Source organism: Mustela erminea, chromosome 7 (assembly GCF_009829155.1).
Source record: "Mustela erminea isolate mMusErm1 chromosome 7, mMusErm1.Pri, whole genome shotgun sequence".
Taxonomy (NCBI): Eukaryota; Metazoa; Chordata; class Mammalia; order Carnivora; family Mustelidae; genus Mustela; species Mustela erminea.
In genome coordinates this window covers 27,064,591-27,087,181 of record NC_045620.1, presented here as the reverse complement: position 1 = coordinate 27,087,181, position 22,591 = coordinate 27,064,591, and the positions used below count along the sequence as shown (strand labels likewise).

The following is a 22,591-nucleotide window of genomic DNA, read 5'->3' as shown; positions in this document are numbered from 1 at the left end:
CGTAAGTTCAAATCATGATCTCTGGGTCATGGGATGGAGCCTTATGTTGGCTCCCTGCTCAGTGGGGAGTCTGCTTCTCCCTTACCCTCTATACTCCACTCATCCTCTCTCTCTCTCTCTTTCTCAAATTAAAAAAAAAAAAAAAAAGCTTTTGATTCCAAAGAAACATCTCTCACACATATTGACTGGTTTCTTATCTCATTGGGAAATAATAGTATGACTGTTTTAAAACTCTGGTGTTGGTGATGGATGTGCTTTACATGTAAGACCAAAGAACATCTTAAAAATTAGATGCAGATAAAAAATACCCATCATAGAGCCAAACTGCTTTTCTTAGTTTTGAACATGAGCAGGTCCATGTGCAAGCAAGGTTGATTTTTGCCAAAATACTGTATATTGTTACCTTAATAGTTTGCGAAACATTTATGGAACACATTCCCATGCTAGGCACTGTGATAAATACAGGTTATATACCAAGAGAAATAAATTATGTTTTAGGTCCTTGAGTTTATAATCTATTTAGAGAGGGTTGCTGGGGGGAGGGGGGTTGGGAGAAGGGGGGGTGGGGTTATGGACATTGGGGAGGGTATGTGCTTTGGTGAGTGCTGTGAAGTGTGTAAACCTGGCGATTCACAGACCTGTACCCCTGGGGATAAAAATACATGTTTATAAAAAAATTAAAAATTAATTTAAAAATAAATAAATAAATAAAATCTATTTAGAAAAGAGAATTGCATAAACAAGACAATTGATAATGTAATGAGTATATGGGGGTGCTTTGGTCCCATAGAGGAGCACTTGGCTCATTTTGGAGAGGTATAGAAAGGCTTTATCATGGATGTAAGACCTGGCTGATTCTTGAAGGGTGGGTGGAGTTTCCCCTAGCAAACATTATTGGAGGTCATAAAATTAAAGTCACAGAGAAGGAAAAAAGCTTGTTCAGTACTCATTTGCTTAATGTTTTAAAGGTTTAAAACTTCTTTAAAGTGTTAGAAATGTTAAGCTGACAGTAGAAAGACATTAGAATAGAGCAGAGGTTGTAAACTGATACCCAGTACAGTACTGATCATGGTTATGGGACTACTCGGGTTTTCATTTCTTCTTGTGTTAGTTTTGGTAAGTCTTTCCTCTAGGAATATCACATTTACTGGCATGAAGTTGGTTGTGTTATCCTGTGTTTAGTTATTCTATGTTTTAGAATATAGCATATCATAAATTCTCCTTTAAAATTTTTATTTTTAGAATTAATATAAATAAAATTGGTTCCTTTTTGTGTGTACAGTTCAGTGGATTTTAACACATGGAGAGATTTGGGTAACCGCCATAACAACGAAGACAGAGCAATTAATTATATCACCTCCATCATGTACCCTCAGTAGTCACACCCAGCCTCCTACCCCTATTCTCTGGTAGTCACTATTCTGTTTCCAGTTACTGTGGTTTTATCTTTCCAGAAATGTTATATAAATGAAATCAGACAATATATAGTATTTTGAAACTCACTTTTTTTAAACAGCATGTTGCCTTTGAGATTCATTGAAGTTGAATCAATGGTTCGTTCCTTTTTATTGCTGAGCAGTAGTGTTCCATTGTATGGATGGACCACAGTTGTGACGGGGATTGCTGGGTCGTGTGAAAAATGTAACTGCCAAATTGTTTTCTAGAACTAACTATACCATGTTGCGTTCCCATCAGTATGTGTGTTAGTTTTTCCACATCCTCTCTAGCACCGAGTATTGTCAATATTTTACCTTTTTTTTTTTTTAAAGATTTTATTTATTTATTTGTCAGAGAGAGAGAGAGCATGCGCACTGGCAGACAGAGGCAGAGGGAGAAGCAGGCTCCCTGCCGAGCAAGGGACTCGGTCCCAGGATGCTGGGATCATGACCTGAGCCGAAGGCAGCTGCTTAACCAACTGAGCCACCCAGGTGTCCCTCAATATTTTACTTTTAATTTTTAAATAATTTTAGATTTACAGAAGAGTTGTGAAGATAGAGTCCTCAAATGCTCTTCACCCAGTTTCACCTAGGGTTAACATTTCACATAACCATGACACTTGATTAAACCTAAGAAATAAACAATAATAAATACTGTTAACTAAAATGGACTTTATTTGGATTTTACCAGTTATGTGCTTTTTCTGGTCCAGGATACCACATTATATTAGTCATCATGTCTCCTTAGTTTCCTTCAGTCTGTGATAATTTTTCAGTCTTTCCTTGATTTGCAAGACTGACACTTCGGGAGAAGACTGGTGAGATTGTAGAATGCCTTTCAATTTAGGTTTGACCGATGTTTTCTCATAATTAGATTATGGTTATGAATTTTGGAGAATACCACAGGTGACATGTCTTTCTCATCATGATGATTGCATTAAGGTTATGTGATGTTAATATAATTTATCTTTTTTTTTTTTTTAAGGATTTTATTTATTTATTTGACAGACAGAGATCACAAGTAGGTAGAGAGGCAGGCAGAGAGAGAGGAGGAAGCAGGCTCCCTGCTGAGCAGAGAGCCCGATGCGGGACCCGATCCCAGGACCCTGAGATCATGACCTGAGCTGAAGGCAGAGGCTTAACCCACTGAGCCACCCAGGCACCCAATATAATTTATCTTTAGTGATGTTTAGGTTGTGTCTGCTATGTTTCTCCACTCTAGAATTATTATTTCTCCCTTTACATACTTATTTATTAGAAGGGCTTTCCTAAGTCCAAGCCAATTTCAAGGGGAGGAACATTAAGTTCCACCTCCTCGAAGGAGACATACCAAATGATTTATGGACTATGTTAAAACCACCAGAGTAATTAATGAGGATTGGAAGAGATTCTTAGAGGCTATGCAGATAATTCTGTTTCTCCTAAAAGTTCTACTAAGTTTAGCATCTGTCAGTGGATCTTGGCTACAGCAATTACTGTTGCTGGTCTAATGGAAATTTTCTCTTTCTTTCTGGATGTATATGTAAGTTGGAATTCTTATGTAGGGAAGATTTTCAAAATTTACTTACTTAGTGTGGACTCGTGGATATTTATTTTACTCTTTAGGGTCACAATCTAATTCCATCATTATTACTCAGATTGTTCAAGCTTTGGCAGTTGATGTTACTTCCATTTGGCTCCCATGTGTTTTTGACTACAAGATCATCTCCCCCATTCTAGAATCCGCCACTTCTCCAAGGAGCTGTCATTCCTTTTATTAGAGAAAATTATTGAGAAACCAAGATGTGGGCACTAATTAACTGTCATTGCTACTCCTTGACACTATTTCTAGTAGCTCTCGGTGGACAGAGCTAGGAATTTGCATTCAGTAATACTTTGTTGTGTACAGTTCTGTGGGTTTTGACAATGCTTTGAGTAACAAATCCACCTCTACAGTGTTATACAGAACATTTCATTGTAATGGGGCAATCACTCATCTGTTCTCTCTTTATGGTTTGCCTTTTCTAGAATGGCCTATAAATGGAAGTATGCAATATGTAGCTTGTCGTTTTTAAAGATTTTAAGTAATCTCTACATCCAGCATGGGGCTTGAACTTAAAACCTCAAGATCAAGAGTCATATGCTTTACCAGCTGAACCAGCCAGGCCGCCCCGTATGTAGCTTTTTGGATCTGGCTTCTTCACTTAGGGAGATATATTTAAGATTGTTATGTTCTTCCGATCAGTTGTTTTCCACTGTGTGCTTGTACCACCATTTGTGTATCCATTCATGTGTTGTACATCTTGATTGTTTCAGTTATTTTGCAGTTGTATATAAAGCTGCTATCAACATTCAGGTATAGGTTTTTGTGTGAGCATTGGTTTTTCAGTTCACTTGAAAAAGTACCTAAGAGTGGGAATTGCTAGGTTGTACGGTTAATATATGTTTAACTTTGAGAAACTGCCAAACTTTTCTAAGCTGGCTATATATACCATGTTGCATTCCCATCGGGAATGAATTAATTTGTTACTCTGCATCCTCACCAGCTTTTGGTATTGACTTTTTATTTTATTTTATTTTTAAATATTAACCGTTTTAGTAGATCTGTAGTGTATCTGTATTTTATTTGTGAGAGAGCGTGCGTGCATACACACACAGGGGGAGCGGCAGGCAGGGGGAGAAGCAGGCTCCCTGCTGAGCAAGGAGCCCGATGTGGGGCTCCATCCCAGGACCCAGGAATCATGACCTGAGCAGAAGGCAGATTCTTAACCAACTGAGCCATCCAGGCATCCCTTCATTTTAATTTTAATTTGACTTTCCCTAATGATTAACAATACTGTGCATCTTTTCTTAAGCTTATCCATAGATCTTCTTTCACAAAGTGTCTGTTCAGATCTCTTGTCTCTTTGTTATTTGGGTTGTTTTCTTATTTTTGAGTTCTTTTTATATTATACATTTAAGTCTTTTATCATATATGTGATTTACAAATTTATTTTCCCTATCTGGGGTTTATTTTTCATTCTCTTAGCAGTGCCTTTCACAGAGAAGAAATACTTTAATACTTGATGATGAAGTCCAGTTTATCCATTTTTATTTTTATGGATTATGCTTTGGCATTATGTTTTAAGACCATTGCCTAATCCTAATTCCAGGTCCTCAGGTCACAAGATTTTCTTCTAAAGGTTTGAAAATGTTGTTTTATATTTAGGTTTACCATTCATTATAAATTGCTTCTTATATAATGTGTGTAAGGTTTAGGGTGAAGTACATGATTTTGCATATGGATGTGCAAATGTTCCAAAACCTCTTAGAGAAAATATTACCCTTTCTCCATTGAACTGCCTTTGTACTGTTGTCAAAAATCAACAGGCCATATTTCTATGGCTCTATCTCTGTATTCCCCATTGTGTTCCACTGATCTGTTCTAGCCCTTTGCCAATACCACACTGTTTTAGTAACTGTGGCTTTGTAATAACTTAAGATTTATGTTATTCCTCCAGCGTTATTTTTTTTTAAACTGTTTTGATTATTCTAGTTCATTTGGATTTTTTTTTTTTTTTTTAAAGATGTTTTTGGGGCGCCTGGGTGGCGCAGTGGATTAAAGCCTCTGCCATCGGCTCCGGTCATGATCCCAGAGTCCTGGGATCAAGCCCCGCATTGGGCTCTCTGCTCAGAGGGAGCCTGCTTCCTTCTCTCTCTCTGCCTGCTTCTCTGCCTCCTTGTGATCTCTGTCAAATAAATAAATAAAATCTTTAAAAAAAAATTTTTTTTATTTATTTTACAGAGAGCTTGGGTAGAGGCAGAGGAAGAGGGAGATGCAAACTCCCCGCTGAGCAGGGAGCCCAGTGGACTCAATCCCAGGACCCTGAGATCATGACCTAAGCCAAAAGGCAGATGCTTAAACACGACTCAGCCACCTGGGTTGCCCCTGGATTTTTTTTTTTAATCTAGTCTGACAGTCTTTATCTTTACCTGGATCATTTATTTCAATTATGTGGAATATAATTAGTCATATTTCAGTTTAACTTTTCTCTCACTGTCTCTTATGTTCTGGGGTTATTTCTCTTTTTCTTACCTTTTTTTGGGGTTCTTTTTATTATTTCATTTCCCCCCTCTTTCTACTGTTGAAATACGTCGTACCATCATAGATGATAATAACTTGGAACTTGGAATCGTTATTTACCAAAGTCTGATATTAATAGTCAGTGTTTGCTTGAACTTTTCCATACATTTTTATTTTGCTTGCTCTTCTTTCTTTCAACACAAACCTTCCAGAAGGGTTTATTGTTCTTTATCTTATTTATTTAGAGATATTTGCTGGATATAGAATTTTAATTTGGCAATTTTTTTTTCCTTAGCACACTGTAGATACTAAACTGTCTTCAAGCTTCATTGTTGCTTTTGGAAAATTAGCTGTTCTGAGTTGCTTCTTTGGATGTGGTCTGTCTGACTTCTCTGCTTGCTTTTCAGCTTCTTTGCTTTGATTTTTCTGCTGTTTTATTATTGTATGTTGTGGATTTCTTTTTATTTATTCTCTGGAATTTATTGGCTTCTGGAATGTGGTTGTGTTTGATTGCTTCTGGGAAATTTTCAGCTATTGTACCTCTTATAAATATTGCCTTTCCCCTGTGCCATTTTCTCCTTTTTTTTTTTTTTTTGTTAGATTTTATTTATTTATTTGAGAGAGAGCACAAGAGTGGGGGAGAGTCAGAGGGAGAAACAGACTCCCTGCTGAGCTGGGAGCCTGATGCAGGACTCGATCCCAGGACTCTGGGATCATGACCTTAGCGAAAGGCAGTCACTTAACTGACTGAGCCACCCAGGTACCCCCATTCTTTTTCTTGTAGTCCTGATCAAAAGTGTACCAAACCATTCCACAGTTTCTTTTTAAAAGTTCTGTTTTGTTCTTTTCACTTCTTGAAACCTGTAGTATCTTGTTGCTTCATATATTCTGAAGCTTGCCTCTTATTTCTATAAGCATAGTCAGCATGGTTGTTTGGAGTTTGCGTTTGATGAGATCAGAAGTCTCTGTAGGACTTTTTTTGTGTTCTTTTTTTGCCAGTTCTTACTCTTGTAGTCTTTTCCTTCAGTAACTAGTTATCTTTGATTACAGGTTGCATATTATATTTGAAAAATAATTTGTAGGAATCATTTGAGGCCCCTAATAGCAAGGTTCCCCACCCCCCCAGAGAGCTTACTCATGTGAGGTATCTGGACATTACAGGTCCAGGGACCACCTTAAAGCAAGCTTCGTATCTGATACTCCCTCCATAAGGATGTAATTCTTCCCTGGCTCTTCCTCTTCCTATTTAGTCTTACCCTGAGGTTGTAACCCTCTGAAGTTAGCTTATTATGAAGGTCTCCTTTGAGACTCCTCCCCTTGTGAGGGCCCTGTGCTTTCCATCAGGACAAAATTCTAATTTTCAGGGATCAACAAAGAGCCTTTGGACTTCCTTCCTTCTCTGGGTTCTCATTTTCTCTTCGCTGTAGGCTATAATTGTTTATCTGTTTTATTTAAGAGTGAGAAAATGAGAATGTGTGTATGTGTGAGAGTGAGTGAGTGTAAGTGTGTTTAATCTGTTCTCTAGCTGTTCTCAGTGGGAAGATTGACCCAAATAACCTAGCCCACCCTTACTGAAAACAGGAAAATTGCCTTCTACAATCTTGGTTTCTTTGAAAACTGAGAAGCACTAGTTACACTCTCATGGATCTAAACCCCCTAGCTCTTTGTCCTTTCTAGGCATTTGCTTTGTGACCTCTGTAGTAGAACTTATCTGTATGAGTAGAGAAAGGAAGAGAATGAGATCTGAATTGCAATGGTTATGAGTTAATAATTTTTTTAAAAGATTTATTTATTTATTTATTTGACAGATCACAAGTAGGCAGAGAGGCAGGCAGAGAGAGAGAGGAGGAAGCAAGCTCCCCACTGAGCAGAGAGCCCGATGCGGGGCTCGATCCCAGGACCCTGGGATCATGACCTGAGCCGAAGGCAGAGGTTTTAACCCACTGAGCCACCCAGGTGCCCCGAGTTAATCATTTTTTTAAGGCACACATTAGTAACAGAATTACTGGAACAAAATGTTCCAGTGTTATCCAAATCCAATATTAAAGGGTCTTGCTAGTCTGATGTACTTCTTTCTTATAGGGCATAATGAGTTGTGCCAGCCTCTTATCAAAGGGTATAATGTTTTAGGGTATAATGTTCCTGGTCTTTAAAATTCTTGACTTGGGGCGCCTGGGTGGCTCAGTGGGTTAAAGCCTCTGCCTTCGGCTCAGGTCATGATCCCAGGGTCCTGGGATCGAGCCCTACATCGGGCTCTCTGCTCAGAGGGGAGCCTGCTTCCTCCTCTCACTCTGCTTGCCTCTCTGCCTACTTGTGATCTCTGTCTGTTAAATAAATAAATAAAATTCTTGACTTGTTTAAAGTCTTGTGATTTGCAGTTTTCTTGTTTTACTGTTTTTCATCTAAATAGTCCTATGCAGCCTTCAAAACTAAGCTTAGATGTTATTTTTTTCCTGGCAGCTTTCCCCAGACATGGGGGTACTCCATTAATATTTATTGAATGAATGGTAGTGGGTGGGTGCAGTGCCTGCAGAGCACCATGACTTAATTCTTTAAAGCACTGGTCACTTGTGATGTGATGGACTGTACACTTTGTTAAGGGCAGAGATGATTTCCCTTTATTTTCCAGGGCCTGGAGAAAGAATCTCTTCCTGGCAGTTGCCACACATTTCCTGGTACATAATTGTTTAATAAATGCTTACTGGGTGAACATTATGCTGTTAATTTGAAAGGAAGAGAGAATGAGGGATTAAGGACAACTATGGATACATGAAACAAGTAATTCGGGTAGTACTAACTACTGTTTGTGTTTATTTGGCCTTCTAGGCAGTGCCATTTTGAAAGGGTGAAAGGTGGGGCGCCTGGCTGGCTCAGTCTGTGGAGTGTGTGAATCTTGGTCTCAGGGCTGTGGGTTCGAGCCCATATTGGGTGTAGAGATTACTTAAAAACAAAAATCTGTTTAAAAAGAGGGAAATGGGGGGGAAGCCAAGTTTCTATGATTTGTCTTTGCTTTTACCAGGTGCAAGTATAGTTATGTTCTCTCTGAGTTTGTTTACAAAGCCTGTTTCTCTTGCCAGTTTATGTTGCCCGATTGCTAGGAAGAAGAATTCATTCTCTGTAGCAACAGTGCTAAGAAGGTGTTGTTTTCCTTATACAACTGCTTTCCCCTGAATGAGCAGTCTTAAATCATGCAGTCAGTGCAGTGTAAGCACATTCCTCATTCTTTACTGTAGAAATCTTTGCCCTGTCTGGATGATTATGAGATCTTGTTCATTCACTGTGGTTGATCTAGGGATGGGAGGGTTTTTGTGTGTTTTTTTAAGATGGAGACTCTAAAAAACATCAGGATTAAAAGAACTGATAAAACTATATTATTTGAAATCAGACTTTTTAAATTTAAAATTCAAGAATAATCTTTTCCAGTTCATTAGGGAATTTATCTATAAAAATACATTGGCACAATCTATATAGTTCACTGGCCCAAATCCAGCATGTAATTTTGATTTTGTAAATAAAGTGTTATTGAAACATTAGAAAAAAATACATTGGCACAGATGATTAATCAGACATGCAGTTTTCTGGTATTGGACCATTTACTAAGCCTCTAATTTTTTTTTTAGTTGCTAGATTGAAAAACAGAAATACGGCGTAGAAGAGATTAGAGGGAGAGATTCGTTGAGGAAAAGGGGAATTTTTATTGAAATTAATTAGTTCTGTATTCCATTTATGTTGATAAACATGATTTTGGCAGTACACATTGTAACCTTCTGGTTGGATGGAGTTTTCTTTGCATGTTATTGAAGAAGAGGTCAAACAGAACTGTATAACTGGCTTTGGTTGTAGGTGTGGTCTGACTTTAGTAGGGTAAATTTTGTTGGCAGAATTTTTCAGTTGATTAATTGGCTTCTATTAGTCTTAAGTATTAAAGAAACAAAATATAGCCATTGTCTTCAGCATCAATCTGAAATCTTTTTAGGTAGTAGTCATATGAAATCATTAAACGCCAAAGTTCACCTCCTTTTATGCAGTTACGTGAGAACAGTAAGGATGAAGTTAGGTCATTTAAAATGGAAGTTATTTAATACTTTTTCTGTAAGTCAGATTTTTTTAAGGTATGCTTGTATTATAAACACTAGATGGGGGCGCCTGGGTGGCTCAGTGGGTTGGGCCGCTGCCTTCGGCTCAGGTCATGATCTCAGGGTCCTGGGATCGAGTCCCGCATCGGGCTCTCTGCTCAGCAGGGAGCCTGCTTCCTCATCTCTCTCTCTGCCTCTCTGCCTACTTGTAATCTCTCTCTGTCAAATAAATAAATAAAATCTTAAAAAAAAAAAAAAAAAAAACACTAGATGGGAAAATTGACCTTCAGGATATCTAGGACTCAGACACTCTACCTAGTTTCTAAACAAGCTTTTTGTAAAAATTGCTAAAATAAGGTTTCGCCAGTATTATCTTAGTTTTAACTCTTGTGGGGAGAAAAAGACAAATCTTAACCATGGCCCTGTTATTTAAGAGAGGAATCTGTGATACTGAGAGAGAATGTATATGCAAAGGAAATACGTACTCCAGAACCCTTGAGTCAGTCTTCCGGTTCTCCTAGCTGTGTACCACATGGCCAAAATAGGGGCACCCTATCTTCTGGAAGTAAACTTCATTTTCATTTCATTTGGCGGCGGGGGGAAACAAACCTTGATTTCATCAGCAAATAATATTTAGAGAACACCCTGCAAGGTGCAGAGCCTTGAACTGGGTTCTGTAAATTCAAAGGATAAATCAGACGTGGATCTTGACCTCAGAGAGCTGAGTGCCTAATAAGGAAATTAAGGTTTTTTAAAACTTTATAGGCCAGACACCTAGGCTTTGAATCCCAAATCTCTCCTGGATATTCATGGCCAAGCAACTGAACTTATTTAGGCTGTTTTCTTATTTGTAGATAAGGGAAGGAAATGTCTAACCGTAGAACTGGGAGGGTTAGCTATTTAAAGCTTGAGAAGGCTCTTTTAGCTCCAGACTGCTTATTCAGTATCCATTTTAATGTCTCATCCATTTTAACCTAGTCCAAAACCTGACCTATGAGGTCTCTTCCAGAAGTTTTCTGTCCCCCATAAGTGGTATCAAAAGTACTTCTAGGGGCACCTGGGTGGCTCAGTCATTGGGCTCCTGCCTTTGGCTCAGGTCATGATCCCAGGATCATAGGATCAAGCCCTGTGTTGGGCTCCCTGCTCAGCGGGAAGCCTGCTTCTCCCTCTCGCACTTTCCCGCTTGTATACCCTCTCTCACTGACTCTGTCAAATAAATGAGTAAAATCTTTTTTTTTTTTTTTTTTTTTAAGGTACTTTTGGAGTGCCTGGGTGGCTCAGTTGGTTAAGTGTCCAACTCTTGATTTTTTTGTTGAAGTCATGATCTCAGGGTTGTGGGCTCACGTTCTGCATGGGGCAGTCTGCTTTTCTCTCTCTCTCTACCCCCTCTCTCTGCTCTCACGCTTACTTGTTCTTGCATACACACTCTCTAAAATAAAACTTTTTTTTTTAATTTCTCTAGCCAGAAATCTGAAAGTCACCTCCCGCTTCTTAACCCATTATCTAGTACACCCAGAGTTACTGATTTTATACCATAAATTTTGTTGTTCACGTTTTTGCACTTGCCTCCGTTGCTACCACCATAGGTCAAGCTTTGATCATCATTCTTGCATAAGCTACTGCTAACAGCCTTCTTTCTACCTAAGTCTTTTCCTCTGCTTGTGCCACACTCAGCCAGAGTGAACTTTTCAAAATGTGCACACGGGTCACTTTTCTGCTTAAAACTTTTCAGTGAGGGGTGCCTGGGTGGCTCAGTGGGTTAAGCCTCTGCCTTTGGCTCTGGTCATGATCCCGGGGTCCTGGGATCGACCCTGCATCGGGCTGCCTGCTTCCTCCTCTCTCTCTCTCTGCCTGCCTCTCTGCCTACTTGTGATCTCTGTCTGTCAAATAAATAAATAAAATCTTAAAAAAAAAAAAAAAAAAACTCTTCAGTGAGGGGAACCTGGGTGGCTCAGTGGGTTAAAGCCTCTGCCTACAGCTCGGGTCATGATCTCAGGGTCCTGGGATCGAGCCCCCTTCGGGCTTTCTGCTTGGTGGGGAGCCCGCTTCCTCCTCTGTCTGCCTACTCCTGATCTCTCTGTCAAATAAATAAATAAAATCTTTAAAAAAAAAAAAAACAAAACACCTCTTCAGTGAGTTTCCATATCCTTAGCTGCAGATAAATATTTTTAAAGATTTTATGTATTTATTTATTTATTTGACAGAGATCACAAGGAAGCAGAGAGGCAGGCAGAGAGAGAGAGAGAGAGGGAAGCAGGCTTCCCGCTGAGCAGAAAGCCTCAATACCAGGACCTTGAGATCATGACCTGAGCTGAAGGCAGTGGTCTAACCCACTGAGCCACCGAGGCGCCCAGATAAAATCTTTTTAAAGGCGTATTTGTCTCACATTTGTTCTACCTTTTATTCCCAAGGCCTGGCATAGTATTTTTTTCATAGTAAATGCTCATGTATTTAAGGGATGGACAAAAGAAGAAGTGTATGAAAGAACCAGCCAATCATTGAGAAATTTAGCCCATCCCTTTCTTTCATGTTAGGCTGTATATGAGTATACATACACGTTTACAGAGGTTGCAAGTGAAATACTATTTCTGAATATAATAACGTTTATCTTTGATTACTTTCCCTTCATATCTTTTCACATCCCCCTCTGTATCCCTAGCCTATCACACTCTTCCCCATCCCTCTTCGCACCACTTTATCTGAGATTACTGAAGTACAGTTGAAGAACTCTTGGATTTCTTCTCCCTATGTAATGAAGGCCAGCCATTTGACATTCATGCGAACAACTCTCTTACTGTAAACAGATTATTTGGTATGCATGTTAGTAAAGTGAACCACCTCTTCGGGTGCTGCAAAACCGCTGGTAGTCCTCCCAATGGGAAATCAAGTCCACCAGTTCATAAATTAGGTCCCAGCTGATGAGGCACAAAGCTGCAAGGGTCAGTCAAACAAGTACTTGAGAATCTCAGGAGTTTCATTAGTGAATTAGTCTTGCTCTGCTTTTCACAGAGAATGCCAAGGCCTTAAGAAAGCAGAGGAACACTGGGTGATAAAACTGAGAGATACACAGACTAGTAAATGAGAGTTGGGGAATGTTTTCCATGTGACTCAGGTGATTTCCAGGAAAAAATGAAGTCTCATTTTGTGATGTCATGTTCACCCATGAATTGTCCCTCTAAGGCTGGGCGTAAGCTACAGCTCCTATTATTTTTGTATTTATTTAAAGAAAATATGGTTAAATTGGTAAATTTTATGTTTTACCACAGTTTTTATGAATAACATGTTTCAACAAAAGAGTGGTACAAGGAACATCTGTAAACTCTTTACTCGAATTTACCTGTTGTAATTTTTTTAAAAAAGATTTTATTCATTTATTTGAAACAGATAGCAGGAGCTGGGGAGGGACGGGGAGAGGGAGAAGCAGACTCCCCGCTGAGCAAGGATCCCAGCATGGGGCTCTCTCCCAGGACCCCGAGATCATGACCTGAGCCGAAGGCAGAGGCACTGAGCCACCCATGTACCCCTAAAGGTGATAGAAGTTTATTGAATACACTGGAAGGGAGCAGCAGGCAGGACAGAAGAGGAGAGGCTGACCGCCATGGGACAATGGGTATGATAGTATTGTTGTTTACATCATTTACCCTGCTCCAGTAGAGAATATAGTCTAGGGACAGGACACTGTATATAGTTATGTCTCCTCTATCCTTCCTGCCTTTTCTATGTTTTATAATATTGATATTTTTTAGTACAGTGTATCTCTCCCCCCTCCCCCCCTTTATAGAAAATTCTTTGTTTTCTCTTTGTCCAGTGTTTCCTTGTAACTAAATTGAGATTATACAGTCTGGGCCAGAAAACTGCATAGGTGATGTGTTCTCGGGTTATGAAATCTGGATACTTAGTACATTTTTAATCAGTGCAGAGTAAAGGGAATCATCAAATGCTACAGGAATTTTTAAAAGAAGATAAATAGATTGGAATGGTCAGGGAAGACATCACAGTTTACCAATAGGAAGACTTAGTTTACCGATTTGGTAGAAAGCATGTTTCTAAAATCCATCACTTTTCCTTCTATGTCAAATTTTGCATTATTTGAGGCAATATAACTGTCTTCTCCCAGTTTTTATTAAGCTTGCTCCTATATTGAATAAATCAAGAGGAAATTTCTGGGAGTGCCTGAGTGGCTCAGTGGGTAAGCCTCTGCCTTCAGCTCATAATCTCAGGGTCCTGGGATCGAGCCCCACATCAGGCTTTCTGCTCAACGGGGAGCCTGCTTCCCCCTCTCTCTGCCTGCTTCTCTGCCTACTTCAGATATCTCTTTCTCTCTCTCTCTCTCTCTCTGTCAAATAAATAAATAAAATCTTTTTTTTTAAAAAATCTTTTTAAAAAAATTTTAAAATTTTTTTAAAAATTTCTGTTTTTAAACTTAATGACTTGAGCCTTCAAGAGGTAATTAAGGATCTACTGAGTTATTATGCAAGGTTCCCTAAATGATTTAGACCAATGTAAAAAGACATTGAACTTCAAAGTATGAGAACAAGTCTTTATTCCCTTCCTGGTTTCATCAGCCAGGAAGGGATGGTTGGTTTCATCAACCAGGAACAGTCAGGCTGATGGTTTGTACTCCTGGCTTTGCCACTGTTCTAGAGCCTTTTAACACTGTAGAGTGAGCTATAGAAAGCTGTTCTTGTCAGTAATTTCTGTGGATTGTATAAATGGTAGTAATGTAGATGGGTCTATCCTTGATGCCATTTTTTCCCTTCCAGGCTATCTTATAAAGAACATCCAGACTTTAGATGAGGAGGTAATAAGCAACTGCAGAGTTGTATTAGGACCAGTTTAAACTATGTTTCCTGGGTTTACTATGATGATGATGATGATGATGATGATGATGATGATTACTATTTTCTGTCCCAAGTTATAGGAAACACTGTGGTTAACACATTGGGGATCTAGTCATTTGTTAGCAGGTAGAAGAATCAGAGATATATTTGAGAACATTATTGGTTTTGTTTTTTTGTGTTTGTTGTTTGTTTTTTTTTTTAATTTGAGGCCATTATTGTAAGATGATTTATTTTTTTCCCCCATATGCTTTTAAGAAAATAATTCCTTGGCCTTTATGCACTTTGTATTCACAGTTTAAAGAAAACAGGTCTGAAACAAGGTCTTATCCCCCAGCTGCTTCTGAACACAGTGACCACCAGATCTCCAAACATCAAGTCCACCTTCGTTCGCCAACCTGTCTGACATGTCGGGACCCGTGCCAAGCAGGGCCAGAGTTTACACAGATGTTAATACGCACAGACCCCGAGAGTACTGGGATTATGAGTCACACGTGGTGGAGTGGGGGTAATTGTTTCTTTTTACTTCACTGTGCACACTGAAAAGGGCTGATTCTTATGGATTTGTTGAGTAATTTGTATCAGGAATGCTTCCTGACTACATTTATAAACCTCAAGATTGAAACCTGGTTTGTGTTTACTTCTGCAGTGGAGAAACAAGGTATTGCTTTGCAAATTAAGAGTTTTGATTGGCTTATCATGTAAAAATTATTTCTGTCTCTTATTCTTTCCTTGGACTCACATACTCTGGATGAAAGACCGGTAACATAGAGTTACCTGTCAGCTTATCTCAGCTACAGGCTTCACAGCTAGGTGAGAATTAATACTTAAGAGACTTTAAAAACACCAGACTCTTATATAAAATATTTTTGAGGTCAGAGAATGTTGTCCCATGATGATACTGAAGGATGAAACAGTTCTCCAGAAAGATGTCCTCTTTCTGATAGAAGCAAAATTAAACCCGTATCAGCATTTGCCCTTATCATGAGTTTAGCCATGTGTAACATGAATTCAGCCCAAATTCTGTTTTGAAGAGTTGCAGTCTACCTGAACAGCTGTGTTTGCCCCTCATTCTCTATGCAGTCTCTTTTGGATGTTTGCATCCGTTATCCTCTAACATGTATGTAGTTAATTGATGAGGTCATATTTACTGTGGTAAAAGGCTTTGGACACCAACTACAAAAGAAAGTATTTGAGGGGCACCTGGGTGGCTCAGTGGGTTAAAGCCTCTGCCTTCGGCTCGGGTCATGATCCCAGGGTCCTGGGATCAAGCCCTGCGTCAGGCTCTCTGCTCAGCAGGGAGCCTGCTTCCCCTCTCTCTCTCTGCCTGCCTCTCTGCCTACTTGTGATCTCTATCAAATAAATAAATAAAATCCTTAAAAAAAAAAAAAAAAAAAAAAACCTTGAGAAAAACAAAAAAACGAAAGTATTTGAAAGCACATAAAGCTACAGCTCCCATGTGCTACATTTTATGTCTGTTCACATGTGGTGTACATAACCTATAAGTGGTTGAAGGTAATCTCCCAGAATTGGCATAAGGGCATATTGTCATCCTGCTGAAACCATGATTTTTACCAGTAAGTTTATTGCCTCTGCACAAAGAGGTACAGTGTGCTTCAAAGATACCATCAAGAACCTATCATTATTGATATTCTGACAGTTCCCTTCATATCACAGGCTTTGGACTCCAGGAATACCTGTGTTTTGCTAAGGAAATTTCAACCACTCTGTTCAGATTGAGTGCTTTGCACTTAGTTTTGCTTAAATAACACTATAAACAGCCCTTCTGAGTTTTTGGCATAGTGCTGTTTGCTTGCTTGCATTTGTTTTCTGTGCCCGTCCCACAGGAGAGTTCAACTAACCTAAAAGCTTCCTTCCCCTGGACCTCCCTTAATTCATTGTCCATTGTCCTTAGTATATTTTACCTTGTCTGTTCATTCACTTTGTTTTTAGCTGCTTGAGGAAATTGCATAGCTAATTTGTTAATTGGATTTTCAGTGTCTTCAGCAGGAATAAATAGAATTTAGGCCTATTAAAAGAACCGTGTTTGTCATTCTCTAAAGCGAAGTCATCTAAGTTGTAATCAGAGACAGGGAGAAAATGTTGGCATTTCCCTTATTTTATTATTATTATTATTTTTTTACATCTGCTGATGCTAGTGGTCATGGAATATGGATAAAAGTGAGGAAGGGACCCCTGACTATGGTTCATGATCTGTGGCGTGATTTGCAAACTCCACTGTATGGACTCTTCTCAGGGTTTGCCTTGGAGGGCATGTGGGAGGTCAAGGCTATATATTGAAAGCCACTTACCTGTAAAAGGGCCCATTAAAAATCAGCTGCCTCCAAAGTGCAGCTGAATTGAAATATTCCTACAATATGTGTTTTCTGCTGGGCCAGGCATGAGAGGACAGGAATATATAAAATTATTCTCCAAGGGAAAGCTGTCTGTTGTTGGACACAGGCACACACAACAAACCCTAATATAAGCTGGCTATGTGTGGTATGCCAGTAGAAATACAATTTGGTATTTGAAAGAAGAATTGAAAGGCTTAAATTTTTCTAATTCCAGGACTTGGAACACACATTTTTAATTAATAGCCCAATTTTTAAAATACAAAAATTATTTGAAATACCTTTTATTTCTTTTACTCCTCTGGTAGTAGAGTTTTTAAAGTTAATTAGTGCCCAATGGTTTGAAATTTTAAAATCATTGTGACTTTGAGTCTTTCTGTTTACAGTAATCAAGATGACTACCAGCTGGTTCGAAAATTAGGCCGGGGTAAATACAGTGAAGTATTTGAAGCCATCAACATCACAAATAATGAAAAAGTTGTTGTTAAAATTCTCAAGGTGAGTATAGAAGAGCAAGATTATAATTTCAGAGATATTTGGAATTTAGATTTTTTTTCTAGGTAATAATACTTTAAATTATCTTTTAAATACCTTTTTAAAAAGTAGCATCTGAAAGGGTTTTTGGAGTGCTTTAACACCTTTATTTTATTGTATCCAGTGAAGTTGTTAGAAGAGATTATTTGATAGATCAGGAAACTGAAGCAAGAGAAGTGATTTGATTTGAGTCCTACAACTAGATTGTGGTAGAGAAGGGAATAAAGATTTCAGTCTTCTCTCTCCTAGGACTTTGCCTAATTCTGATTTCCTAGATTTTTAGTGAACAGTCCATCCTTTTGTTTTTAAGAAGTTGTTGCCTCTGCTGTTTAAAGATGAAGAGTCAGAAATGCAGGCCTTTATTTTATTTTATTTTATTTTTAAAGATTTTATTTATTTATTTATTTGATAGACAGAGATCACAAGTAGGAAGAGAGACAGGAGGAGGAAGCAGGCTCCCTGCTGAGCAGAGAGCCCGATGTGGGGCTCAATCCCAAGACCCTGAGATCATGACCCGAGCCGAAGGCAGAGGCTTAACCCTCTGAGCCACACAGGCGCCCTGGAAATGCAGGCCTTTAAATGGCAGGTAGATGCCATCAGTGCAGCTAGTTTGATAGAAGTGCCCATGACTGGAGGATGTGAGTGATGGGTACTGCTGCGTGTGCTCCATCCATGGCTCAAAATTGGTTTGTAGTAGTGCAAGTCTAATGCTGCTTGATACTCTTTTGCAAAAAGAAAGTAGAAATTTATATTTATATATGAATTATCCTGATGGTTAAATGTTGGCTCAAGAGTTTTTAAAAATGTTCTGTAGGTAGGCCTGGTTTGGCCAATGGGCTACCAATATGCAACTTGTAAGTTAGTTACAACTGTACTGTGCAGTATCAAATGCTAGGGAACTTAGCATATAATTTCTTGCCATAAGAACTTTAATATATTTGACACTGAGAAGCAGAAGTTCCCAGACTTTCTCAATTTATAACCACCCATATTGTTTCAGTAACTTTTAAGTAGTTAAGTCCAAATAACAACAAAAAAAAAGTGTTTAATTTAGGTTAGGTGCTATTTAAAATGTTCTATACATAAATTGAAAGAAAGATATAATTTTATTCTTAATATAATCTTAATTGATTAATTTTAGGATATGTACGTACATTTGTCAATCACTGCATGGCTTCTCAAATGTTGGAATAATTTGGCCACTGATAGCTTCATTTCCTTCTCAACATTTTATTTAAAAGGTTTTATTTATTTATTTGACAGGCAGAGATCACAAGTAGGCAGAGAGGCAGGCAGGAGGTCTGGGGAAGCAGGCTCCCTGCTGAGCAGAGAGCCCGATGTGGGGCTCAGTGCCAGGACCCTGGGATCATGACCTGAGCAGAAGACAAATGCTCTAACCCGCTGAGCCATCCAGGCACCCCTCAACATTGATTTTTGTACAACATTTGCTTTTTATCACAGCAGCAGGTGAAAACCCAGCTTCATAAAAATACACCATCAAAAAGAATGTAGTTCAATCTAATGCTGAAGTTATGAACTACCTCAGGCTGGTGGTATACTCTGTATCTGGCAGATACTGGATGTTGATCGGTATTTCCCTCACAAATTAAAAATTTCACAGAGACCCTATGAATTTGCTAGGGTGTCATGGCACACCTTTTGGGAACCAGAAAGTTTGAGTATTTATGTCTGTCTTATCACAAATAGAAAGAGAAGTAGGCTAGAAATCTAAACGTGTGGGTTCTAATCCAAACTCTAAAAGTAATTAACCTTGGTAGTACTTCTGACCTATCTAAGATGTTTGCTCATCTGTGCAAATGAGATAATCTTGCTTTGTCTTTCTTAGAATTGATATGAGGATCAAATAAAAAATTACATATAGAAGTACACTTTGGAGCCTGAACTACTGTGTAACTGTAGGATGATACATGGATAAGGATATGATAAAGTGATAGGTTAGGTTATCTAGAGTCATATAAAAGGCACAAATAGTAGGTCTCACAGTTCAGAAGAAGGTAGCAGTTAGGAAAAGCTCCCAGGAACTGTTTTCAGGTCCTAAATAGGAGGAGGATTTGGATAGGTGTTTGTGGGAGTGGAGAAGGAGCAAGTGTAATTTAGAATGCACAACATAAGAGGAAGAAACAAGTGAGAAATGTTTCACATGGAAGATGTCGAGTGACTGTACATGGGACGTGTATTTGGAAATGGAGATTAAATTGGTGGTCACCTGGAAAATACCATCTCTGCATTTCCTTCCAGTGTTAAAAGTTATGTGATTTTTATCTCTTCTAGGTTGTTGGGAGTCATTGTATTTTGAGTGCGGGGAGGGGATTGAAAAGATCTTTTTCAGCTCAGTCTTTTCCTAACTGTACTGTATATTTTACGTAATTATATAGACGGTTATAAGTGTAGATGAAGTTCATTCATAAACTATATTTAAAATTTTTAATCTCTCCCACCTGTTTATTAAAACAGAATAGTTGCATTGGTCACATTAAATTAGGGTTTAAGTCACCTGCCTGGTCTATCACAAACCAGCTTTGTAAGTTCATAGATTTTAAGGATTCTGTAGAAGAAACTTCTCATAAACCAGTAGCTTTTTGCTATAAACTGGCAGTTGGGAAATAGTGATTTAATAGAAAATGGGTTAGATTGATGAGCTAGTCCCTGGAGGGTAGAAAGATCTCCCAGATACTGTAGCAGATCGCAAAGATCTGATAGTTGGAGCAAAAAGAGAGAACTTCTAATCAGCCTGCTTCCTAGTCAGAGTATACTGAGTTCTAATATCAAGGCTAAGCCCTGTGGAATGAATTAAATGTGGACTGTGGGAGTCTCTCTTAGTAACTGTTTCCATTTATTGTCTACTTTGAATTGGCCCCCGTTCTAACTGTGGTATTTACATTACAAAAGCTCTTCAAGGCAAGTGTAAATTCAGAAACATTTAAGTGCTTTTCCCAAAGCTGCAGAGCTATAAAGCCAGATTTTGAGGATGGTCTGTATCGAAGACTTGCTTATGTCTATACCATGTGCTTAGGTCTTAAGACAAGGTTACAAAAGTTTACAGTACAATTTGGTATTTCCTAGACCTGGAGTTATCAACCTAGGAAGTACCTAAGAATTGCACTCTAGCTCCATTCTCAAGATTCTGATTCACCAGTTCTAGGTCGAGCCTGGGAAACTATGTATTTAAAAATCCAGGTGACTGTTGATCATGAGGTAACCACTGATTTGTTGATGAAGAGATACATATTCAGAATAATTTCTAAGAATCATATGCATTGTATCAGTAGTCTGAGGTGACTGACACCCTAGGAAAGACCTATCTGCATGGTCCGGTGTAGCAGGCATGGGCCACATGTGGCTGCTTAGTATTTGAAATGTGGCTAGTGCAAATTGAGATGTGCTGTGAAGATAAAATACACTCGATTTCAAAGGTATAATACAAAAAATACATATAAAAGTGCTTATCAGTAATTTTTGTATTGATTTACATTTTGGAATAAGATATTGAAAATTTTTTCTGTTTCCACTTTTTTAATGTGGTTACTGGAACATTTAAAACACACAAGGACTTTAAATACATGCATTGTATTTCTTTTGGACTAGCACTACTTGAGACTATTTAGAAAGAAGGCTTTGTGGAGGAAGTGCAGTTGGGACCAAAGCCTTCCTCAGAAAAATGAAAAGAATTTCTGTATGAGAACGGATATAAAAATGATGGGTGGAGGCGAAGGAAGATGGAAGATACACTCAAAGGACTCTGCAGAGTGGTCTTTTTAAAAGGGAGGGAGGGGTTCATTTATAGGAATATTGGCAATAAAGCTAGACAGATATTATGGGTTGTGTCCCAGCCATATTGAAATATATGTATTCTTATTGATCATTTTTACCCATAAGAGAGGCTTAGAGAACTTGTGTAATTTGCTGTTGGCACACAGCAGGCAGGTAACGAAAGTACGATTCACCTTATACAGTCTGACTACAAGGCCAGCATTTAACCCACAGAGTTACGCTACACAAAGATGGTTTGGCCATCCTTGCTGTTGGTCCTGACTTATTTTAAGATTTTATTTATTTATTTATCATATTTTAGAGGCAGAGAGAGTGTGCACAAGGGACAGGCAGAGGGAGAGAGACAGAATCTGAGCAGACTGCCTTGAGCACAGAGCCCAGCATGGGGCACAGTCTCCCGACTGAGATCCTGACCTGAGCCAAAACCAAGAGGTTCAACCAGCTGAGCCACCCAGGTGCCCCTAGGTGTTTATAGATTTAGAGGAAGGAATGGAAAGAGTCCATGTTTCATCCTAATTGACAAGGAGATTTTTATAAGATATATCTTAGTGTTTCCATTTGCATTCCTAGCTTGTATAGTTTTCAAAAGTTAACATGCTAAGACTGACGACTGGACTTAAATGCTAGTTCTACAGAGGATCTGGTCTTTGGGATGCAGAATATGTGGCACAGGGCTAGAATAAGGGGATTCAGAGATGAGACTGAAACATGTCCGTCCTTGAAAGCGTTCACATGGAAGCCGTTTATGTATTACATTACTTATTGAAATACTCTGAAGTAATTTCACTAATACGTTTTTACCCTTTTAGCCAGTAAAGAAGAAGAAAATCAAGCGTGAAATAAAGATTTTGGAGAATTTACGAGGCGGTCCCAACATCATCACACTGGCAGACATTGTAAAAGACCCTGTGGTGAGTATAGTAGGCGCTGGCAAGGCCTGTTAGGGCTGAGCTGGTGTTTGACCCAGAGTACAACTGGCCTCTTTATTTTCCCCCCTCGACCGTTAAGTCCTGCTTTAAAAGTGCTTAATCAGTTATACCATTTAACTAGCTTGGGTCTTTCTTTCAAAGAGACCTCCACCCACAGACTATTTCTTATTCTTCTAGGCTAAGAGACTGATAGCACTGGAAACTGAAATGTGTTAATCCATTTTGCAAACTCAGGTCCGATGCCGATGGGCGATGGGCGCATTGTCGGGCTGCCTAGAGCCTGGTGAGACTTCAGCTCCATGTCTTCTGTTTGAAATCCATCCCAAAAATGACCTAATTGTGGTGATGATGAGAGTGGGGAGGGCTTGTAGCAGTAGAGGGTTTCCTGCTACTAAGGCGAGGACTGCCAAATTCACCACGTAGTATCCGCAAACATTGTGCCCACTAAAACTGCCGGGGCTCTTGCTAATGTGTGTTTTTTTTTTCTCTCCCCTAGTCACGAACCCCTGCCTTGGTTTTTGAACACGTAAACAACACAGACTTCAAGGTATAATATATAACCAACCATTTCAAGGTGTTGGGTTTTTAGA

At 38.9% G+C, this 22,591-nt stretch overlaps 1 protein-coding gene across 4 annotated transcripts in view; it reads left to right on the top strand.

Moving 5' to 3' along the window:
* CSNK2A1 (casein kinase 2 alpha 1) overlaps nt 1-22,591 on the top strand; it is a 55,465-nt gene that overhangs the window by 15,583 nt on the left and 17,291 nt on the right. Inside the window, exons 2-5 of one of the 4 annotated variants that reach the window (XM_032351122.1) lie at nt 14,690-14,900; nt 17,133-17,244; nt 21,882-21,983; nt 22,498-22,548. In XM_032351122.1, the coding sequence (XP_032207013.1) occupies nt 14,800-14,900; nt 17,133-17,244; nt 21,882-21,983; nt 22,498-22,548 (366 nt within the window). In that variant the 5' untranslated portion in view covers nt 14,690-14,799. Of the gene's footprint in view, nt 1-14,689; nt 14,901-17,132; nt 17,245-21,881; nt 21,984-22,029; nt 22,285-22,497; nt 22,549-22,591 lie in introns of those variants that run through there. The other 3 variants (XM_032351125.1, XM_032351123.1, XM_032351124.1) reach the window with 3 other exon arrangements.